The sequence below is a fragment of the Dufourea novaeangliae genome, unplaced genomic scaffold (assembly GCF_001272555.1).
Source record: "Dufourea novaeangliae isolate 0120121106 unplaced genomic scaffold, ASM127255v1 scaffold139, whole genome shotgun sequence".
Classification (NCBI taxonomy): Eukaryota; Metazoa; Arthropoda; class Insecta; order Hymenoptera; family Halictidae; genus Dufourea; species Dufourea novaeangliae.
Genome location: NW_015374013.1, coordinates 200145 through 220900, shown reverse-complemented (window position 1 = coordinate 220900; position 20756 = coordinate 200145). Strand labels below are relative to the sequence as shown.

The following is a 20756-nucleotide window of genomic DNA, read 5'->3' as shown; positions in this document are numbered from 1 at the left end:
TTGTTTCCGGAAAAACACTGCACGTACAACGACGAAGGAGGGGAACCTGGTGAAAACCTACAAAAACGGACGCCTCGTCGTTCTACGGATTCATCGGGATGGCCTACTGGTAGGCTTTTATCATCCCTTTAACATTGAGCGTTGACCCACTATTCCAGAGGAGAACCTTTACGTCTGTTTGCCTGAGGGAACTCTCCCATCCGGTGGCATCCTCGTTATTATTTCATACACGTTGCGCCTATTAATATTCAGTCGGGAAATGAAACTGCGCGATATTGGCGTGAACATCCGCGTGGTGTGCTAGAGGAATCGTTTCTTCGTACGAGAAGAAATCGTTGTCTCGAGGTTGAGATTTTCCTTTTTCCTATGGAAATCGTGTACTGGCTTCCTCAAAATAGGGATGGTCGATTCCGTTTAAATTCAGAGGAAAATAGTATTCTACAAAGAGTTAACGAAGGTAACGTGTTAAAATTAATGGGTAGTGATTTGTACAGGGTGTCCGAAAATAGTTGCAAGTCCCTGAAATAGGACGTTTGTGATGCGATTTGGAACAAGTTTTTCCTTAGCAAAAATGTTATCCGAAGCTTCGTTAACGAGATATCAGTTTCCACCAGAGGAAAAAGTGACATAGAGGAAGGGACTTTCCACCATACTCCTACTACTTGGTATTGGGAATTACTGAAATATATGTCAAATTAACATCCGATTTAACATTTATTTCAGTACCTGAAATCAATTTACCAAGTGGTAGGAGGCCATTCTCTTACGCCACTTTTTCCCCTAGTGTTCAGATGTGTTACCCAAAGAATCGAAACGGAATCGAACATCCCTACCTCGAAGGGAGCAGCCTGCACGCCTCGCGGATAGAAAAATTGATTCCGTGGTTGAATCCAGCACACCACGACGAGTAATGTATGCGGTATTTCTCTCCTTCTCTGTTCCCGGTTTAATAAATGAAAATTGCTGGCGAGCCACGTTGGATGGATCCGTTTGAGAACAGATTGCGTCTCCAGAGTAACCTTCGTTTCTCGCTCAGGGCTGCCCCTTTTGCAAGGCCACGCGGGTGGGACCGTCGTATACGACATTCACGACGTGAATAATAATGCCTGGGGTCTGTGTGTGGTAATTCTTGTCGATTCCTTCGAGAAGAATCGCGGGGCAGCTAGGTACGGACCGTAGGAGAACGTTGCACTTAACGGACATTAAATATATATCATTCTGGAAAAAAAAAAAAAAACAAGGGTTGAGTCGTGGGAGAAAGCTTATTAAGGAAATAACGGACTGTAAGAATTGTAAAATAGTGAAAAGTTTAGACATCAATTATTTAGTAAAATCTGGACACGTTTTGACAACATTGACGAGCAACACGAGTTCTGAAAATCGCGAATTCGAGGTCGTAATTTTTACGATAGCTTAGTGATCCAGGGTTAAAGTGCCGAGTGAAAGGTGAAACCGTGTGCGTGCACGATTATTGATCGTGACGAGACGGGTTTTTCATCGGTGGAAAAAAAAAAAAAAAAAAAAAGTGTAATTCGTTTTTTGTCGCGCTCGAACGAACGTGTGCAGGGCTGCTCGAGTGCCCTTTGTGCTCGTCGCGAATCAAAGCGACGAGCAGAAGTGCTGATTTGTCGTACTTTTATCGGCGTGTCTCTTATTATGCCCCGATTACGGCGGAACACGCGAGAAGTCGTAACTAACACCGTGAAAAGTGTCATTAACGTACCTTAGAATTGGCAGAAGAAGATTTCAGAACGTTTTAGATCGTCGAATCGGAGGTACAGTAAATCATCGATGAGTGTTCGAAGGTACCTCGGCGTTGAATGTACAAACGTCATCCAGAGATATGAAAAATTAAAGTTAGGAAACTTCAAAATATGTTATGAATCTTACATTCAAAGTTACCGAGGTTATGCTGGCAAGAAAAATATTTCGGTGAACGGGAATCGATCCCCAGGACCATTGGTTCACCAGTCAATCTTATATTTCGCATATATATCATTAGAAACCTGTATACAACAATCTTACAAAGCCCCATTATAATCGAAGTCGAACAATTCGGGGTCTTCCCTTGTCAGTGTCGAGAAGCCTTCGAGCACTCATCGATAATTTCCTGTACATCGCAGTGGAGAGAACTTTTGTAATCAGCCATCCCCCAGACCTTTATCTCTCGCGATGGCCTCGTTACCATTATCGTTCTCATTCGTCTCCGACGAGAATTTTTAATCAAGAAGAGACGCGTCTTACAGCTCAGCACAAGGATATCTTTTAATCTTTGCATTTGTACAATGATCCCCACGATTATTTATGCCTCGAAAATCACCAGACACCAGCAAGGCTCGTTGTCACCTTATTCAAGTGCACTGGAATCAAAAAAGTTGAATAAATGGTTAGATACGTGGAAATTTCTCCGAAAGTGTCGTGTTTCGATCGTTACCGTCGTCTAGCAGGACACAGCCACCCCTAACCGGGTACGTCGAACTCGAAGGAGAACGCCCGCGCGTATTTCGTACGCAAAAGGACTTTCCGAGCTTAAGAAGTAGTCGGAAAATTCGCTGGCCGGATGCCAGGGACCTGCACAGCGACCGCCGTGGCGTGTACAGCTCGTCGGTTTAACAAACTACCCACACCCTCGGTCTGCAGCCACCCTTCTCGCCTGTCCTCGTCCGTAGTCGCGGAACTGTCTCTCCAACACGCCCTAGAAATGAGTGGTTTCAGAATATTCTAGCCAGCCACAGTAAAATCTCCATTTCATTGGAATTACATTCATTTCTTGTTTACTCATACTACAGTCTCCTCTCGATTATCGTCCGGCTTGTTCTACGCGATTATTGTCCAGGCGTTATGTTACTTTTTAACTAATTCTTTACACTGTTATTAATCAATAAATAAAATTTTCATACATTGTTGCCGAGGTTTTGGAAAAAAATCGAATTTTCGAGGGTCTGAAGCATTTCTCCCTACGAGATTACTGTCCCGCCGCTGACCCAAGTTCGGGACGATAATCGAGAGGTACCTGTATTAACAATATCGTTGATCACCAATGACCCAATCATGGAACCGTATATAAGACAATAAATAGATACGTGTTCCCCCTTCTTTTCGCGTTCGAGAATTTCGCTTCTGGAAGATCGTTTAACGTGAGAATTTGATCCACCGGGAGATTACGCTCGGTGACCTCAAGCGCCGTTTAAATTGCGAGATTAACCGGCACCAGTGATTAGCGGTAAAGATTTAACCTTGCTCTATTCCTGAAGGTACATTAATTCCGTCGCCGTTCGTTTCAGCACGTGAATGGGCAGCGATTTCGTGGCCGAATCGTAATCTTCACTTTGGTGACACGTTTTTTTTCTTTTTCTTTTTTTTTTGTCATTCGAAATCCACCGAATTGTTTCGAACCGCTGCGCTGCTGTGAAAAGCAACGTCCCTCCGAGTTATTTAGACGCGTCGTACAACTGGTTGCCTCATTAACGAAGAATTCGCTGGGTGAAAAACAAAGGTATTACCGTCGCGAGCCTCTGTGCGTGCACACTCGCCTATCGAACGACATGTATGCGTATACATACGAGTACACGCGTTTTATCGTACGGTAAATGCTGCGAACCACGTGAACAAATTGGTCGTACAAACTCGAGCGAATGGCAAATACGTATACGCAGATACACTCGATCGCGCCAATAGCACATTTATGTACACACACACACACACCGTTTCATAGAACGTAATCCGATTACAACGTGTGCAGTTTATACGAACAATATCTGTCCCTGGGTATGTGTCTGATCATACACGCGACGATTACGGATTACCCGTGTTTTGTTATTACCGTTGCGCCGTGTGTCCACGTAGCACTCGAGTAAAATCGTTCGAGATCATACCCGGAACGTAGCACCAAGAGATCAAACAAAAGCAAAAATATTTGGTGCAGAGTTGGGCAGAATTTTATTCGAATAATACGCAATGAAAAACAGTATTTAAGGGTGGTATTCATTCGTAAAGAAGGATTGTTTTATCGTAAAAATTGATATTTCCACGTTTAAACAATTAAAAGTGACGAAATATTTTTTGTTTATCTTTTATTCGTTATTCGAAACATTTTATCTAGATAAGTTTCCCTCGCATTCAGGGTATTTTTCTATCAAAAGGGGAAAATCTACGGGCAGAAATTTTTTCTGACCGTCCTGTTAAAATTTCCAATATAAATTTATAATTATTAAACATTTTGCGGAACCCACCTTGATCGGTCGCCACGCGGTGTTTCGTGCTGCCCTTGGTGTTAGACAGGCGTGTGTACTACGTTTTTGAGGGCGGGGTCGCATCTCTGCGTTTCTTTCGAAGGTCGCATTTGCGATTCAGATCTTCGCTCGGCTGTTTGTTCGTGCGCGTTTCTTTGCTCTCCCCTTTAACGCTAAGTACGCGTGACGCGTTTGCGCGTAGATCCACTGCTGCCGATACTAAACCGTCATAGTGAACGCGCGATAAATCGCGGAAACGTTCGACGTGATCCAAAACGAAACGATAAATATTCGTGAACGACGAGAAGACTCTAACGTGGTAGCAGGATTACAGCCAGTTCGGACGATATGGTTTTTCGATCGATTCTCTAATATTGCCGATAAAACGGCATAGATCATATCGTCTGAGCTGGCTGTAACGCATTCATTGGCCAGTAACACATTCAATCCCCCGCCGTGTTCGCGCAAACCCTCCTCAATCCATCAGCTACCTGTTGCCCTCTTTTCTTCCTACCTCCCTCCTGCGTTTCTGATCCTATTTATGCGTTTCCATGTCGCACTCTCGCCTCCAGGGTACGTATACACCTGTTATAATAAAGAAGAACCCATGCAGTTATTACTAGACTGCGGATTTTCATGCGAAATGATATTTTCTAAAGGAATTCACACAGAGAACAGTAAATCTAGAAATTTGTTTTTTCTTTTCTTCTCTATCATATTAGGTTCGGAATAAACTAGAAAACTGCTTGGATCTAATGAAACTCAGCTTCCGCTAGGGGAAAAAGTGGCGTAGGAGAAGGGCCTCCTACAATTTGATATCGGGAATTATTGAAATTTATGCCAAATTAACATTCGACGTTCATATCTATATTTCAATACTTAAATTAATTTACCAAGCGGTAGGAGACTTTTCTTCTACGTCGCTCTTTCCCCTAGCGGAAACCGAGTTTACTCGTCGGTATACACTCGAGAGACGTCACGAACCGTTGCAAAGAGGATTTCACGGGAGATAGTGTCGGCCTGCTTGGTGTCCAACAGGTGGATGTGTCGCGAATTACGCGAGGCGGTTAGATTGTCCGTGGGTGGTAACGCTGTAATCCCCTGTAAGAACGAATTACAGACACGTCTGACACACGTGAATTTGACTGCAGCCCGGTGGTCGTGCTTCGTTTGCTTACAGTGTCGTCCCGTGTCGAAGGTGGACGGTCAAAGCCGACGATCACAAAACGACAGTTGAAACAGTTGGTGGAACTAAGTCGAAGCTTTCAATATACAACCACGCGTCACGCAGGTGTCGTGGGTCTATGGGGGGCTCCGCCCCAGCGGCCCCCCGGCTCCAGTCCGAACGGAAACTGCCGGAACGGCGGTACAATCCTGGCAAGGGCCAAGACCGCCCCGCTTCCGGTACCACCGTCAAAACGGATGAAGAACCCATCCAACATCATGAGGCAGTCCAGCCTCACCAAGCTCGGTTCCATGATCAATACCGCCGTGAACAAGAGAGCCGGTGAGTTTTATCTTTTCTTTTTCATGCCTCTTCTCGCCCTTCCTATCTTTCTATCCTCCCCTTTTTCCCGGCGCAGCACGCTTTATTAATCCCACCCAGCATCCCCCCACCCCCCCTCCACGGAGATGCTTGACGCGGCTTGCTGAGAACAGTAGTTTCTCCTGGATCGAGTCGCGCGACGCGGATATCATGGAAAAACGCCAGTCCAAGCCGTAGTTAGTGACGTATCAAAGTTGAAGAGGGAATAAGGTTCGTTTGCGACTGTGCACTGACGTGCAGACTCGACTTCCGCTAGGGAAAAAAAATGACGTAGGAAAAGGGCCTACTATATTCTCCTTCTAGGATAACATTTTTCGCTAAGGAAAAACTTGTTCGAAATCGCCCCACGAGTGTCCCATTTCAGGAATCTGTAACATTTTTAGTAGACTCTGTAGGGAGTTCAATGGTGTACCCCTGTATGTTCGCTGCGCTCGGCACCGATGGGTCCGACCGGTTGTCACTCCGCAGGGGCACGGCTCCATGCGTCCCACCACGTAAATGTAGTAAACGAGATTCAAATTAACTCCTCGACTCACACTCGACAGAATCACGATTGGGTCGTGATTAATTCCTTTCTCCTTTCGATTCTTACGAATTAATATTACTCATATCGATCGTTTTCGATCATCACTAGTAATAGGATCCAACATATCGCGAGACACATATTCGAGACACGTGTGTATATACTTTACTCGATCCCACCATGATATATCGATTACAAACACATCGCTAGGAGCTGAGGGCTCGAGGATCGTTTACGTTTAGCGGTCAGTTGGTAAACTCAGGAGGACCCGGTGTCACGGGACGAATAACAGCAGTATGTTGTCGTGAACCGTAAGTCGGTTGTCGGTCGGGAAAAACGTTTGCTCGAGTGATCGTCATCGAGGATGAATTCCCGAAGCCGCGTGAGGTGCCGTAGAGCGACTGTCGGCGGTTTGAGCAAGAGCATCGTCCAAGACCTGAAGCGTATCGACGAGAAAACCTCGAACGGGAACGATCACGAGCATTACGTCTGTGAGTGTTGGAATATATATTTTTTTTACAATATTGCACGGTTACGGTTTTTCGAAAACTCTCGTCCGTTCGAGTGATTCGGCGCGTAACTACGATTTCGACAAATCAAGGAGTCCTTTTTTATCGAAGCTTCAACCACGAGTGCAGTTCGATCCATTGGACGCGAAAAGAATTCTAAGCACCGCGTGAATTCAAAGGCGATTTCGATGTGGTGGTGGGAATCGATCAACGGACCAGTCATCGAACTTTGGGTGACTCTGTACATCAACGATGTCTCGATACTTGTCAAGAAACATCGACGGTTACCGAAACGTTTTTTTCTTATTTTTGCCGTTTTAGTTTATACTTTTTACAAACACACTCGTTAGAGCAAACTCATTAACGTATGGTCTCTAACGCGTTCGACGACGCTAGTTTCGAGCTTCGTGCACGTACGTACCAGTTCGTGACGGGTCCTACGTATCATTGTCGTGTCCCGTTCGCGACAACACTCGGTTCGTCCATCCACTGGAAAACGATCGTTTGTCCGTGGTTCGTTTATTTAATCTGTTCGAACACCGAGTTAATTGTCCGGTCGAGCGAATGACATAATAATCGATCGTTTGTTGACACACAAGACGGACAGAGGAGAGAAACAGTGCGGGGGGGGGCAGGGAGAGGAGGGAGGTTCTCTGCACGGAAAGACGCGTTCCGGGAGCAATTAATCAATTAGAGTGCGTTCCGTACACTCTCGACGAAGTCGCTGGTGATACGTCTCTCTTAAACTCTCGTGCCAAAAATTAATCGAAACGGACGTGGTGATCACGAGGCTTCGGTCACATACACGAAGTTTTCGTTTCCTCTTGCGTTGTTCGGGAACGTCGTGATTAGAATTACAATCGCGCCACGCGTCTGCGTACACGGTCGAAACCACGCTCTCTCGAACGTGTTTCGAGAGGCTCGTCGATCGTGAATATTCTTCTTTTCCCGTTTCAACATTATGAAACGTGTTCGAACACTGTGATTTACTGATAAAACGTCCACCGATCGTGTTCGACGATGCTCGACGAGCCCGTAAGCATGGTCTAGGCCCTAGGCGATCGATCGATGAACGAGCAATCTTCCTCGAGCTATACGCGGTTCTCGACGTAAAACGGGACGATCGTAAGTTAATTGGAGAGAGGGACATGTGCTCGGTTTAAATTGAAAATCGATAGTAATAACATTACGGGTATACTCTCTCACGAAACGTAATCGTTGCTCGCCGATAGATCGTTCGCAATACACGGTAAGACACTCGGAGAGGAGGAATGCTTGTGTGTATCGGTGCTGTTTTAAATAGGGTTCGCGCGGAGGTGTCATTGGAAACCGTTCAGATCGTATAGAACGGCTCGTACGTCAGTCTACGACCCGGAAAAAGTCGAATTAACATTCAATACGTACCGGACGCCCGACGACCGTATCGAAAATGTATCGGCGTGATTTACCAACGCGAAACAATGATTTCTCGCTGTCGAACGAGTTAAGGTAGTTCATATCTGACTCTCTGGTCAATAAAACAGCATATTACTAATTGGTGTTAAACAGCCACTAATACATTTTAATAGCGTATAAAAATTATATCTATGAAAGTCAACGACACTTCTAATGATCATTCTTCATTGTATTATACACAAAAAATATATTTTGGGTGGTCGTATGACTCCACTCATTCCAATTCTCTATTGTTGTTTCACGCATATCGTCAATATGCAATATTCTTATATGCAAAGTTAATTATATTCTCGTGCATGATAATTTAGAAAATTAGAATTCACTAAAACACAAAATATGTAAAATATTTTTTTTAATTTATTTAAATTTCGCGGGTATAACCGACACATCCTGGACTTTATTGTGAAATATCTTCCTGGAATGTTCGGCATGGTACAAGATTTAATTCATTATATCAGTAAACTTAGGATTTATACTTTCAGTGCCGAATGTTTGATTAAAAGTTCCAGTTTCTACGAAAAGAAAATATTATACTCCCGGTAAGACTGCCATAAGACCTGTGTTAAAAACTGAATTTTTGATAAGCTTTTTCTTACTTATTTCATCGGGGACCCAGTCTGAAATTTTTCGAGTGGATGTATTTCGTTCTGATAATCAATCTGCATGAATTTTATTTAATTATCTAGTCTTCCGAATTTGACACGAACCACCTTAAATAGCAAGCGACGTATGTTCGCCTCGAGACCACGTGTTATTCGTGCCCGTTAAAATTTTGAATTGAATTCCTTTTCGAATCGAGCAGTAAGTTTAGTTCCGCTAAAAATGAATCGGTCGATGACAGACTTTCGCTCGTGCAAGCATTTCGCGCGTTTGTCCAGAGACGTGGCCCTCTTCTCCTCCCTGGAGGATCTGTACGAGAAACTGACAGGACATTTAGGTAACTTTATATCATTCTATTACAACCGAATCTAAATAATCGAAGTGTCCACAAACTGTCATCTTAAGCTAGTAAACTAACGCATTAAAAACAATCACGCTACGTAGCACCGTAGGTCTCTCGAATGCCCGTTTGATTTTCGCGGGTTCGGTAGTTCGCCAGTCGGGATCGGCCGTCGTCGGCGATGCTCGTCGGAGATCGCGCGCGCAATCGGTTTTTCGCGTACAAGATGGCGGTTCCCGTGGACGCAGCGAAACCTAGCCGCGGTGTGACGTCACGCTGTAGTAGTGTTGTGCGGTTATGCGTTCGTGAATTCCGCCATTGAGAGTCCAGGGATTGCGTTTCGGTACGGCGGCGGGCTAGATGGACGAATATGTGACAGGATAAACGGATCAGTCCGGGAGTGTCGTGAATTGTTCGTGAAGGTATCCCGTGGTCCCTTGGTCGCCGGCGTGGCGCGCCGCGCGCGTGTGTGTCGTGTCGTCCGTCGTCGTCGCGTATCTCTTGCTCGAGTAGGCGGTGGTGTGTATATGTGTATTGGACCTCGGCACCGGGAGTAGTATAGCTAGCGCGTGCGAAATCTCTCTGACCCGCGCGTGTAGTGTCTTGTGTGCGAGATGGCCGGTAAGTAAGCGTGATAAGCGACCAGTGCCTGATACGCGTCTGGTCCGCTGCGACGTCGTCGTGTATTTCTATCGCGCGCGCGCCCGTGGCGGAACCGCGAGCCGAACGGTGCGTCGCTCCTGCTGGCCGCCTCGCCGTGCCGCGGCAACCTGAACCTTGACCCAGATATAATACTGTATCACGGGTTCACACGGGGTATATCCGCAGCGGTCGCGGTACACGCAACGTTTTCGTCTCTTCGTCAATTCCGCATCCTCAAATATAATCACCCGTACCCACTCTCTCTCTGGATTGTTGCCGTGCGCGGGGCCAGATGCGCCCGTCGCCGGCCACGGCGACGGCGACGGTGACGGCAACGGCGGCGGCGGTGGCGACGGCCTAGAAGCACGATGGATTGCGCCGAAACTTCAAGTAGGCTCACATTTACCTTCTTTCCCGTCTTTTACACAGATAATCCCGATTCGCTTTCCCATCCTCGGTTTCTCTCTCTCTCTCTTGTTTGTAAGGATTTTCATGTATATCTCTTTGTTCGTCGCCCCTTGCACGAGGAACCACGCTTTTTCTCGTTTCACCAGTCGCGAACACATATACACACACGCACATTGTCGCCTCCTATCGTCTTCCCACGTTTATCATGCCTCACAGGTGCACGCTCGAAACGTTATTTTGCTTCCCTGTGCGTCTTCCTGCTCTGTTTGTCGGTGTTCCTTATCGATTCCTGCGGCTTTTCTCGTTTTCCAATCGGGTCCTGCGTGCACTCGATCGAGCGAGAATACATTACGTTGTAGTTTTTTCCGTGCAAACTTCTACGCGTCCTTTTTTCATTTACCATTTGCATCCATCGGTTTGGTGCTCGAGACGCGTGATGTAAATCGAACGAGGACCGTTATCGGTTTCTGATCTCTTTTATCGATATGACGTTTGTATATAAACACGTTAAAAGCACAGAAACGAATACAAGATGTAATTACATTTTATTGGGAATTCGTGACTCTGCTTGTATCCTGTATTTACAACCACATTGAAATGTTCTTTCTTCTCCTCTTTCTAATGTCATTACTTTTGTATCACGGTTTTAGGCAATGGTGACATACAGTGGTGTTTCTCCCAGGTGAAAGGCACATTGGAGGACGATGTCACTGAAGGTGAGATCGATTTATGATTCTCTTATATTCCCTGATAACTTTATCTTATCTAAACGAAAGAAAAAGAAATGATAGTATTCAGTGACTGTGCAAGTATCATGATGTATTTTATACACTGTGTTATACAGAATAACGTAGCAGAACATTTAGATATATAATTGTCTTTGTTCTGTGTTATATTCTAGCTGATATAATCTCGTGTGTTGAATTTAACCACGATGGCGATCTTCTTGCGACAGGAGACAAGGGAGGACGGGTTGTTATTTTTCAAAGAGACCCCATTGTAAGTTATACTGATATTTGTGTACAAATTGAATTCATAAAAGTTCATTTCCAATCTACATATATACTTATATCTGTATAGAGTCAAGTATGAAATACATTTTTTATGTCAATGACACTATAATTTACTATAGTATGCTGTTTTTTGGCACTTTAAATAAAGTTAAACTTGTCCTTTGAATAAAAATTTTGTTTATACCATAGTATTGGATTATTGCCAACTTTATACGTATAACATGCTACATTTCTCTATCTTTAGAAAAGTTCTAAAGATAATCATTGGGCACAATGTAAAGAATAATCATTTTGAGTAGTATCTGTTTATTGAGGTTAAATGAAAAAAATTGATATGTAATACAAGTATGGCATATTAAAATACATTGTTATTATTTGTATAGAGTAAAAACAGTATACCTCGGAGGGGTGAATACAATGTGTACAGCACCTTCCAGAGTCATGAACCCGAGTTCGATTACCTGAAATCATTAGAAATAGAAGAAAAAATTAATAAAATTAGATGGCTAAAGAGAAAAAATCCTGCACACTTTCTGCTTTCCACAAACGATAAAACAATTAAATTGTGGAAAGTCAGTGAGCGGGATAAAAGAGTAGAAGGGTATAATACAAAGGAAGAGAATGGTACAATTCGTGATCCTGCTTGTATCACTTCCTTAAGGGTGAGTATCAAATATGACAAGCTGTATTTATTTAGAACTGTATTCGTGGGTCCAAAATTTGTGAAAACATAGTGCTCTGCATAGCAATATATTTTTAACAAAAAATACAATAGAGTCGACAAGTTGAAATATGCGCATAATATTATGACTTTGACATTGTGACATTGTAAACTATTTATAATCGTCATAAATGTTGTATGGAGTAAAACACTTAATGTATGTTCTATATCTATTCATTTAACGGCTTAGGTACCAACTATAAAACCAATGGAGTTGATGGTGGAGGCTTCGCCAAGGAGAATATTTGCCAATGCGCACACCTATCATATAAACAGTATAAGCGTCAACAGTGATCAGGAAACATACCTCAGTGCTGATGACCTTAGAATTAATCTTTGGCATCTTGAGATCACAGACCAGAGTTTTAGTATCCTTTTTCTATATTATTTAATGGTTTTTTTTACACATTCACTTTTTCGTCCTTTATGAGCCTCGTTCATTGTTGGTAAATCGTGACATAGATTTTCGAATGAAAAATTAGTTGATTTTCCTATCCGTGGTATATAGATATAGTAGACATTAAGCCAACTAATATGGAAGAATTAACAGAAGTAATAACTGCTGCGGAATTTCATCCAGCAGAATGTAATGTTTTGGTATACAGTAGTAGCAAAGGAACAATTAGACTTTGCGACATGAGATCTGCTGCACTCTGCGACCAACACAGTAAGCTCTTTGAGGAACCAGAAGATCCAACTAATAGAAGTTTTTTCTCTGAAATAATCTCGAGTATAAGTGATGTGAAACTTAGTAATTCAGGAAGATATATGATCAGTAGAGACTACCTCAGTGTGAAAGTGTGGGATTTGCAAATGGAAACAAAGCCTGTTGAATGTTACCCTGTACGTAACGTAAAGTGGGAATTACCGATTCTACACCTGATAAAAAAATATATGTATTTATTAATTGCATCGTTACAGGTACATGAATACCTAAGATCGAAGTTATGTTCGCTATATGAGAATGATTGTATCTTTGACAAATTCGAATGTTGTTGGAGTGGTAATGATTCCGCTATTATGACGGGCTCGTATAATAATTTCTTCAGAGTATTCGATCGTACAACTAAGCGTGATCTTACGCTGGAAGCAGCGCGTGACATTGCCAAACCAAAAACACTTCTCAAACCACGCAAGGTCGGTATAAATGTTTCAAATACAATAGAATAATATCGATATAATTCTACATTGACGGTGTTATTTACACGAATATATTACATAAAAGGTATGCACCGGTGGAAAACGAAAGAAAGATGAAATTAGCGTCGACTGCCTGGATTTTAATAAAAAGATACTACACACTACATGGCATCCATCTGAAAATGTGGTAGCCGTTGCTGCTACGAACAACCTCTTCCTATTCCAAGACAAACTCTAGCACATCTGTATGCAAGTATGTTGATTTGAGTTTGCGTACACAAACCCCTCTCGATTATCGTCTCGAACTCGTGTCCGCGCCGGGACAATAATCTTATAGGGAGAAATGCTTTAGACTCTCGTAAATTCGTTTTTTGCTCGAAGCCCGAGCCTATGCGACAATGTATGCACTTGATAGCCCCCCCCCCTGTGGTAAGGATAACGTCTAGACAATAATAGTGTAGAAGAGGATTGTCAAATTGGTGACCCGCGACCTGTGCTTTTGTGGCTCACAACGACTTATATTTTGTACGAATCGAAAATATTGTCAAAATGTAAGCAATTTTAAATTTCTTTCTATATAATACATAGCGGGGTATCCACTATGATTGTTCGGCTAAAATGTGAAATTTAAAAATTGGATTAACTAAATATTATAATTCATTCGCTATTCTAAAATAATTGTGCCCGTGATTGATACTAGTTTGACACTTCTGGTGTCGGACAAGCAAGACGGTAATCTAGAGGTGTCTGTAGTTTGAAATAAGAACCGCATGTATGTATGTGGTTAGTATTCATCTCTTTCGTTGTAGATTATTCAACGGTATATATTGACGTGAGCAAAGACACGTTGAACTGAAGAGTCCCAGTGGAACCAACGGGTGTCTGAATTATGCTGACGAAAGTTGACTATTAACGCGTCAATGGTTGACTGACCGAAGAGTGGTGTACGTAGCGCCGTCCACGCAGCTCGCATATTCAAACACACTATTGTATACACAAAACATACAGATTTGCACGTAACACCTTGTCGCGCGTATATGTGTATATAAATGCATGCAAGCAGAGGCATATGCATAGCTCTCCAGACTACTAAAGTCCCGCTAGCTGAAATAAAACTGCACGTGGAATCATTGCCCACAGATAGAAAAAAAAAAAACAAAGAAATGTACAGCTCAACCAATCAACAGACTCGTGTTGGCGGTTATTATTTAATTACATTCGATAACAATATTAATATTCCCAGTTCACATTTATGGTAAAAAATTGTGCCACCACGCGATTTCAAATACTGCTAATGTACGCGACGTTTCCTTTCTACAAAAACGGAATCATTTGTTAAAGTAGTGTTTATATCAACAGGAGCAAACGTACAGAATTAGAAGTCGCTAGATGCGACTCGTGTACTTTCGGTACGTGCGCGTAGCGTACATAATAATACATTTACTTAATAAATTATTTGCAAAATGAGAATTGCCTAACAAAAGCGAAGAATAAAAAAAGAAAAAGGTAGTTACGGTCGTATGTGCCAATAAGATTTATCTGTATTAACTTGTCGCTATTTTATTCCAAATTCAGTATTGTTCTTCGTAAGTGTTCGTGTAATAGGAACCTGCGTCAGCAGTAGATAGTTAAATCAAAATGAAAACAATTTTTCGTATCGAAAATTACTTCGTTCTTAAGGTAAATATGTTTTCATAGTTATTAGCAGCGACGCTTATTGCATCTGAATACATAATATCGTTAGTTACCATTATGAAGAAAGCAGAGCTTTCGACATCTGAGTTTAGTCTTCTAATTGTCTTTATTTAGTAACAAAGAGAAAATGAATATTAAACAGTAGGCTTTCATTCGCGTATTTTTATTTTCCGAATAAAATATTTCATCAGGTGCACTTCTCGTGACACGTTAGTTGACAAACAGAAGAAATATTCGCCGATACGAGTCGAAGCGCGAAACGATGAGTCGAATTTCACATTATTACCAAAAACTCGTGGAAAGAGATTACTGTCGATAAATTGCATACATTAGCAATAATAAGCACGGGTGCGAAACAACATTCGTCGATTGCCGCTTTCTAATGGAAAATTGCTCTCCGCCCAGGAGACATAAGAAAACTGTGGTAATTATAGACGGAGTACAGATTGTCTAAATATTTCTTATCGATAAATTATTAACACTTATACACTTACACATATAAGCAGCGATTTCGTACACGAATAATGGTAAACATAAGAGACAGAAAAAAAAAGTGCATTTGACGATGGTAAGCTGGGCTTGCAGAGTTTATGTAAATTGAATATGCGCTAATCAACACGTATATTAGCGGAACGTAATTTTAACATTCGCGAAACCTTATATAGGGGACGAAATTCGAACGTAACAATAAAATCGAAAACATACGCGCGGTTTAAACGATTGCGATCAAGGTGAAATATACAAATTGAGATCTTTTCATTTTTTATCGATGCAGAACAATAGCGAAAGTTGTCTTCTGACACATGAATACCCCACATCGGTGACTTAAATTGTACGTGATCAAGAATTAGAAGTAAATCATTTTCACATGTACAAATAAGAACTCTCGAGGCGTAGATTAAAAAAACGATTTTCGAGGTTTCCTACCGGTACCACAAGCAATCATATATAGTTTTGTAATAAACAGAAGAAGAAGAAGAAAAAATATATATGGCCGCTATTTTAAAAGATTATTGTAGAAGGTTTGCTCGGACACGGCGGATTGTCCTTGATTTCATATAAAATACTCTGAAAGATCTGCTATATCGCCAAAAATAAACGTGATGTAAAGAATTCTGTTTTAACATTATGTGCTTCGAATAGTTTCACAATCAATCACATTCTTATAACGAACGGTGTAACATTTAAAAATTAAGGTTTTAAGTATCGCAAAAAAATTGATTGATTAGGCAGGGTTCTGTGGGTTGGATCCAAGAATCAACCGAGTCGGTATCGTGTTACATATTTCTTGCAACGCGAGTATAACACACGCATACCTGAAAATTATATGTGAATCTTTGCTGGTGCATCGCTTATAAAAGAAAAAAAAATTCGATCCCACTGTAACGAATAAGGAAAGTTTAATGTAATATTCACTGCAAATACGCGAACCATAATAATCGAGTACCAGGCCAATACTTATTACTCAAATACCTTTGTAACACAACGTTCAAACGGATTATGTACGCATGGAAAAAAAAAAAAGGTGAAAAAACGAATAAAAATACCAAAATCGTAATTGAATGCTACAATTATGATACATTACGAGGAATATTACGCGCGAACGGAACCGCGAAATTCGTTCTATGTTCGAACAAAACGTAGATTTATTTTTACATTAAGTATTAGTTAATATAATTATCGCTATTATTATTATTATTATTATTATTATAGGGACTCTGCGTTACTTGGTTGTTTTGTTAACTGCTATGCAGGTTTAGTCACGGTGATAATAATTTGATCGGTTCGGTAAAAAATAGGTAGCACGATGTCGACGATATGCGAACGAAAAAAATGATCGTGCTCTATGAGGTCGGAATTACAAAACATGATCGTGCGCGGTGAAACGCTTTCAGAGCTATGTCGTACAGAGGGTGTCCCATTAATTTCTGATACATCTGTGCGCTTCCTTTTAGTTGTACCCTCGAGAGCAAACTTGGATTCCGTTAGTGGAAAAAGTGCAGTATCCTACCACTTGGTAAATTTAATTCAAGTACTAAAATGTATGTTAATTTAGCATAAATTTCAGAAACTTTCGAAACCAAGTGGTGGGGAGGCCCTTCTCCTGCGCCACTTGCTAAATTCATGTCAGGTACTGAAACAAATTTGGAATAAATTTCAGTAATTTCCTATACCAAGTGATAAGAGGTCCTTTTCCTACACCACTTTTTTTTTCACCCTAGTGGAATCAGAGTTTGCTCGTGGGTGTACCATGATTCACTGGGGATACCCTGCTGCATTCCAAAGCATTAAAAGTGTGCAACGAAGAGCCCGGGGCTCCCGTTAAGATCGTTCTTTAACGTTCGCGAAGTTTATTATACAATAATGATCGGAGAGTAATACGGACAAAACGATTGAGAAAATCGATCACAATGAAACTAACCGCAGGCATACATAGAATCTCACTGAAACGCAATTTGTATCCGCTTGCTTTGTACACGGTGAGAGGAGGAAAGTGGGTGAAACGGAGGTGCCTCTCAGGCCCAATAGAATTACCTCTGAAATTCATTCTGTTAGAAAAAAAAAAAAAAAAAAAAGAAAACAATGCCTTACGACGTCGTATCATCGCTGCATCCGTGCATCGGACAATCCGAATTGACGCGAAAGAAAATAAAAGGAAGAAGTAGAAGAAGAACCGCTGCGCAGAGTAGAACTTTTGGCACGCAGGACCTGTCTCGTTGTGATAATAAACGTCATTGTATTACTAGCCGAATGATGGAGCTCTATTTTTTATTAACGTATCACATGTATTATTAGTCTACACTTAGCGTTTCTACAGCGAAGTACGTAGGGAGTCTTCTTACCTATCTTGCGTGAGCAACAAATTCGAAATCCAGATAGCACAAGACGCCTTAATAACGCCTTGAAGACGGCTTAAAGACGCCTTAGACCTAAAATCGCCGTAAAATGAACGTTTTCAAGGCGTCGTGTGCTATCTGAGAACGGATGTAGTACAATAGCAAAATTTTCGGCAACTTATACCATGGATCTCACTTTTTCACGTTGATCCATCGCACGCAATTAGGTAGAAAGAATGACCATGGTATCCAGCGTCGATTTAAGAATAATCGTGCCATAGAGCGTTACCGCCTAACGATATTGTTCTTTTTTACTCGCCACTTTACATTGTACCTTGGTCGATTTTATCGGAGAAATCGGTTCGTTTCGTTTCGTGAAAAATTTCATTGTCTGCTTGCACGAAGGCGAAGGATCACGGAACCGATGTGGTTTAAAGCGTTACGGCACGTGTTATAGGGGGCGAGAAGAATGCTGTAAAGGCATAAACAAACGAATAATTAACACTAAAAATTAGCGGAATCCGAAACAGTACTCGAGTTACAATAATTTTTATTTACTCCTGTCTTTTTTTCTCACTGTTCCACTTGATCGTGATTGATCCGATCAATTCTCGAGCGAGTCTCCAAGATGTCTTTTTTTTTTCAGAGCATCGACAGTTCACCAGAATCTTCGGGGTCGTTCGGGGTTTATTTCGTGTCGCATAATGTGCCTGAAGAGATGTCAGCGTTACCGAAAAAACGATTAAAATTCATAGTAAATGGTGGTCACTTTACAACGGTAAAGAAACGAACGACGAAGAATAAAACCAGAATCAATTCGGATAATGCTGGAGACGTATTACGCGGTCGATAAGATTCGTTGTAAATCCGCTGAAACTGTTTGGGAAGCAGGGGAAGAGAAATGAAAAAGAAACGAAATTTCAAACGGGTGTCGCAAATGAAAGACAGTTGTATTATAACGAACGAACACTGCGCTAAGCTCTAGATAAGTTATACATATAAATATATATATATATATAATATGTATATACGTATATATATATATATACATATAGATATACATAGTAGCTAGCTCGGAACGAATAACAGTATGAATATTCTGTACTCTGCACGTTTGTGTCGTTGCATGCATGTAAAGAGACAGAGGAAGGCCAATCACGTAATTGTTTAATTTATTATCTCTTTTGGGGATGAGACGTTGTTACACACGTTTAAGTATCGGATATATCAGGCGAGTACGATACGAAGTGCCAGTTTTACTTTAGAGCAATGTTTTGTTAAAGACAATGATAATGTTTTTCGACTCTTTTTACAGAATTTTGTATTTTCACTGTTTTCTAACCGTATATTCATTAATGCCTATTTAAGTAGTACACGCCTGAAAGGAAATATTCGGTTTTAAAGGTGACATGTTCTATTAATACTTTCGAGATCGAACATATGCTCCCAAAAAAATTTTGTTCTGTCTCCTAATTCCTGTCCCTTTTTATTCTTTTATCTTGTTATTGTAATATTGTTACAGTTTACAATTTCTCATTTTTACAATCGAACGATAGAGAATGCGTGATACTATTAATGAATAAAATTATGAATTTGCATAATAAAATTAACAATACTGAATCTCTAATTACGAGAATGTACATACATATATATGTGTATACACTTCTGTTGCATGTTCTTCTTTCTGTACATTGCACAAAGTTTCAGTTAAAAAGGAACGCTATTCGTTAGAACATTCATATGCAGGTTAGTGCAAACTTATGAACAAGTAGGATAGCACATTTTCCTAAGTATCAAATTACTTTGTAGAATCTTTCAAAATGGATGGTGTGCATAAACAACTGTTAGTCATTTTGAATTAATATTTAATTTTACACGTGACTGCCGTAAATATTTCTTACGCCAACTACGGCGAAACACTTAAGTTACCAGCCAATTAGTAACAGACTATCAGGCAGATCGTACCACAATACCATTTGATGTTTGGATATCAACGGTTTATAAATAACTGTATATACGTCTAAACTCAGCAATAACAAATTTAGTAACAAAAATGATTTACAAAATCCCGGTTCCACCGTGATTCCACTTAGCAAGGTACTACACAGTACATCTCACACACATGGGGTATCTTACGCATGCTCCGGGTTAGATGAGCCTACATTCTCACACACGGGGTCTCTGGCGTCCCTTGCGGGGGTTCTGTGACCCCAAGCTTTCACCACAGGGCTCTGGCACCACCTCCGGGGGTTCTATGTGGTTGATTTCGATAGCCTTTATACCACTGAACGGTCATCATTTTCCTTCGGCATGCATTACTTTTGAAGTTTAAAGAACGTACATTACTACTTTCCAGCGGCTGGGTACCAGTAATTATAATAACATTGTTAAAATCAAATTTGTTTGCAACGTTTGACACTGTATCTCGTCATGTGTACCCGGCATAGTTTAGTTTCGACAGCTCTTACACCGTTATACGGATAGCTTTCGTGTAGATAAAGCACTCAATTTGTAGCTGAAAGTACGTAGATTAATCCACTGTTATTGATAATAACAATAAACGGCCGGAACACTGTTAAAATCGCATTTAAACGCGGAGTACCACTATTTTTTGAATGGTGGCGCCATCCGTGGCGAATCGGTGAAACTGCTAACCAATTATTTCGCTAGCAGTTTCAGCGATTCGCCACGGATGGCGCCACCGGTCGAAAAAGTAGTGGTATTCCGCAATTAAATGCGATTTTGACAGTGTTCTGGTCGTTTATTGTTATTTTCAATGACAGTGGATTAATCTACGTTCTTTTAGCTTCAAACAGAATGCTTGATCAAGACGTAACGTGTCCATAAAACGTTGGAAGAGCTATTTAAAGTGAACTAAACGGGGTACGCATCGCGAGATAGAATGTCAACCGTTGTAAACAAATGCGATTTTAACAATGTTCTTGTGATTACTGGTTTTCAGCCGTTACAGAATAGTAATCTACGTTCTTTGAACTTCGAATGTAATCCATGACGAGAAAAACTGATGCTCGTTTAGCAGTGTAAATCCGATTGAAATATGTGACAATTTCATAACCACTAAACAGGCAACACTC

The 20756-nt window shown here is 41.2% G+C and overlaps 1 protein-coding gene across 5 annotated transcripts in view; it reads left to right on the top strand.

Annotated features, from left to right (window-relative positions):
- LOC107188686 (protein phosphatase PP2A 55 kDa regulatory subunit) overlaps positions 1 to 14285 on the top strand; it is a 29270-nt gene extending 14985 nt beyond the window's left edge. Inside the window, exons 1-10 of one of the 5 annotated variants that reach the window (XM_015577018.1) lie at positions 8688 to 8804; positions 8952 to 9202; positions 10906 to 10971; positions 11157 to 11254; positions 11652 to 11930; positions 12180 to 12357; positions 12498 to 12832; positions 12911 to 13126; positions 13215 to 13382; positions 13939 to 14285. In XM_015577018.1, the coding sequence (XP_015432504.1) occupies positions 9088 to 9202; positions 10906 to 10971; positions 11157 to 11254; positions 11652 to 11930; positions 12180 to 12357; positions 12498 to 12832; positions 12911 to 13126; positions 13215 to 13367 (1440 nt within the window). In that variant the 5' untranslated portion in view covers positions 8688 to 8804; positions 8952 to 9087 and the 3' untranslated portion in view covers positions 13368 to 13382; positions 13939 to 14285. The other 4 variants (XM_015577019.1, XM_015577016.1, XM_015577021.1 and 1 more) reach the window with 4 other exon arrangements.
- The last annotated feature ends 6471 nt before the right edge of the window (positions 14286 to 20756 follow it).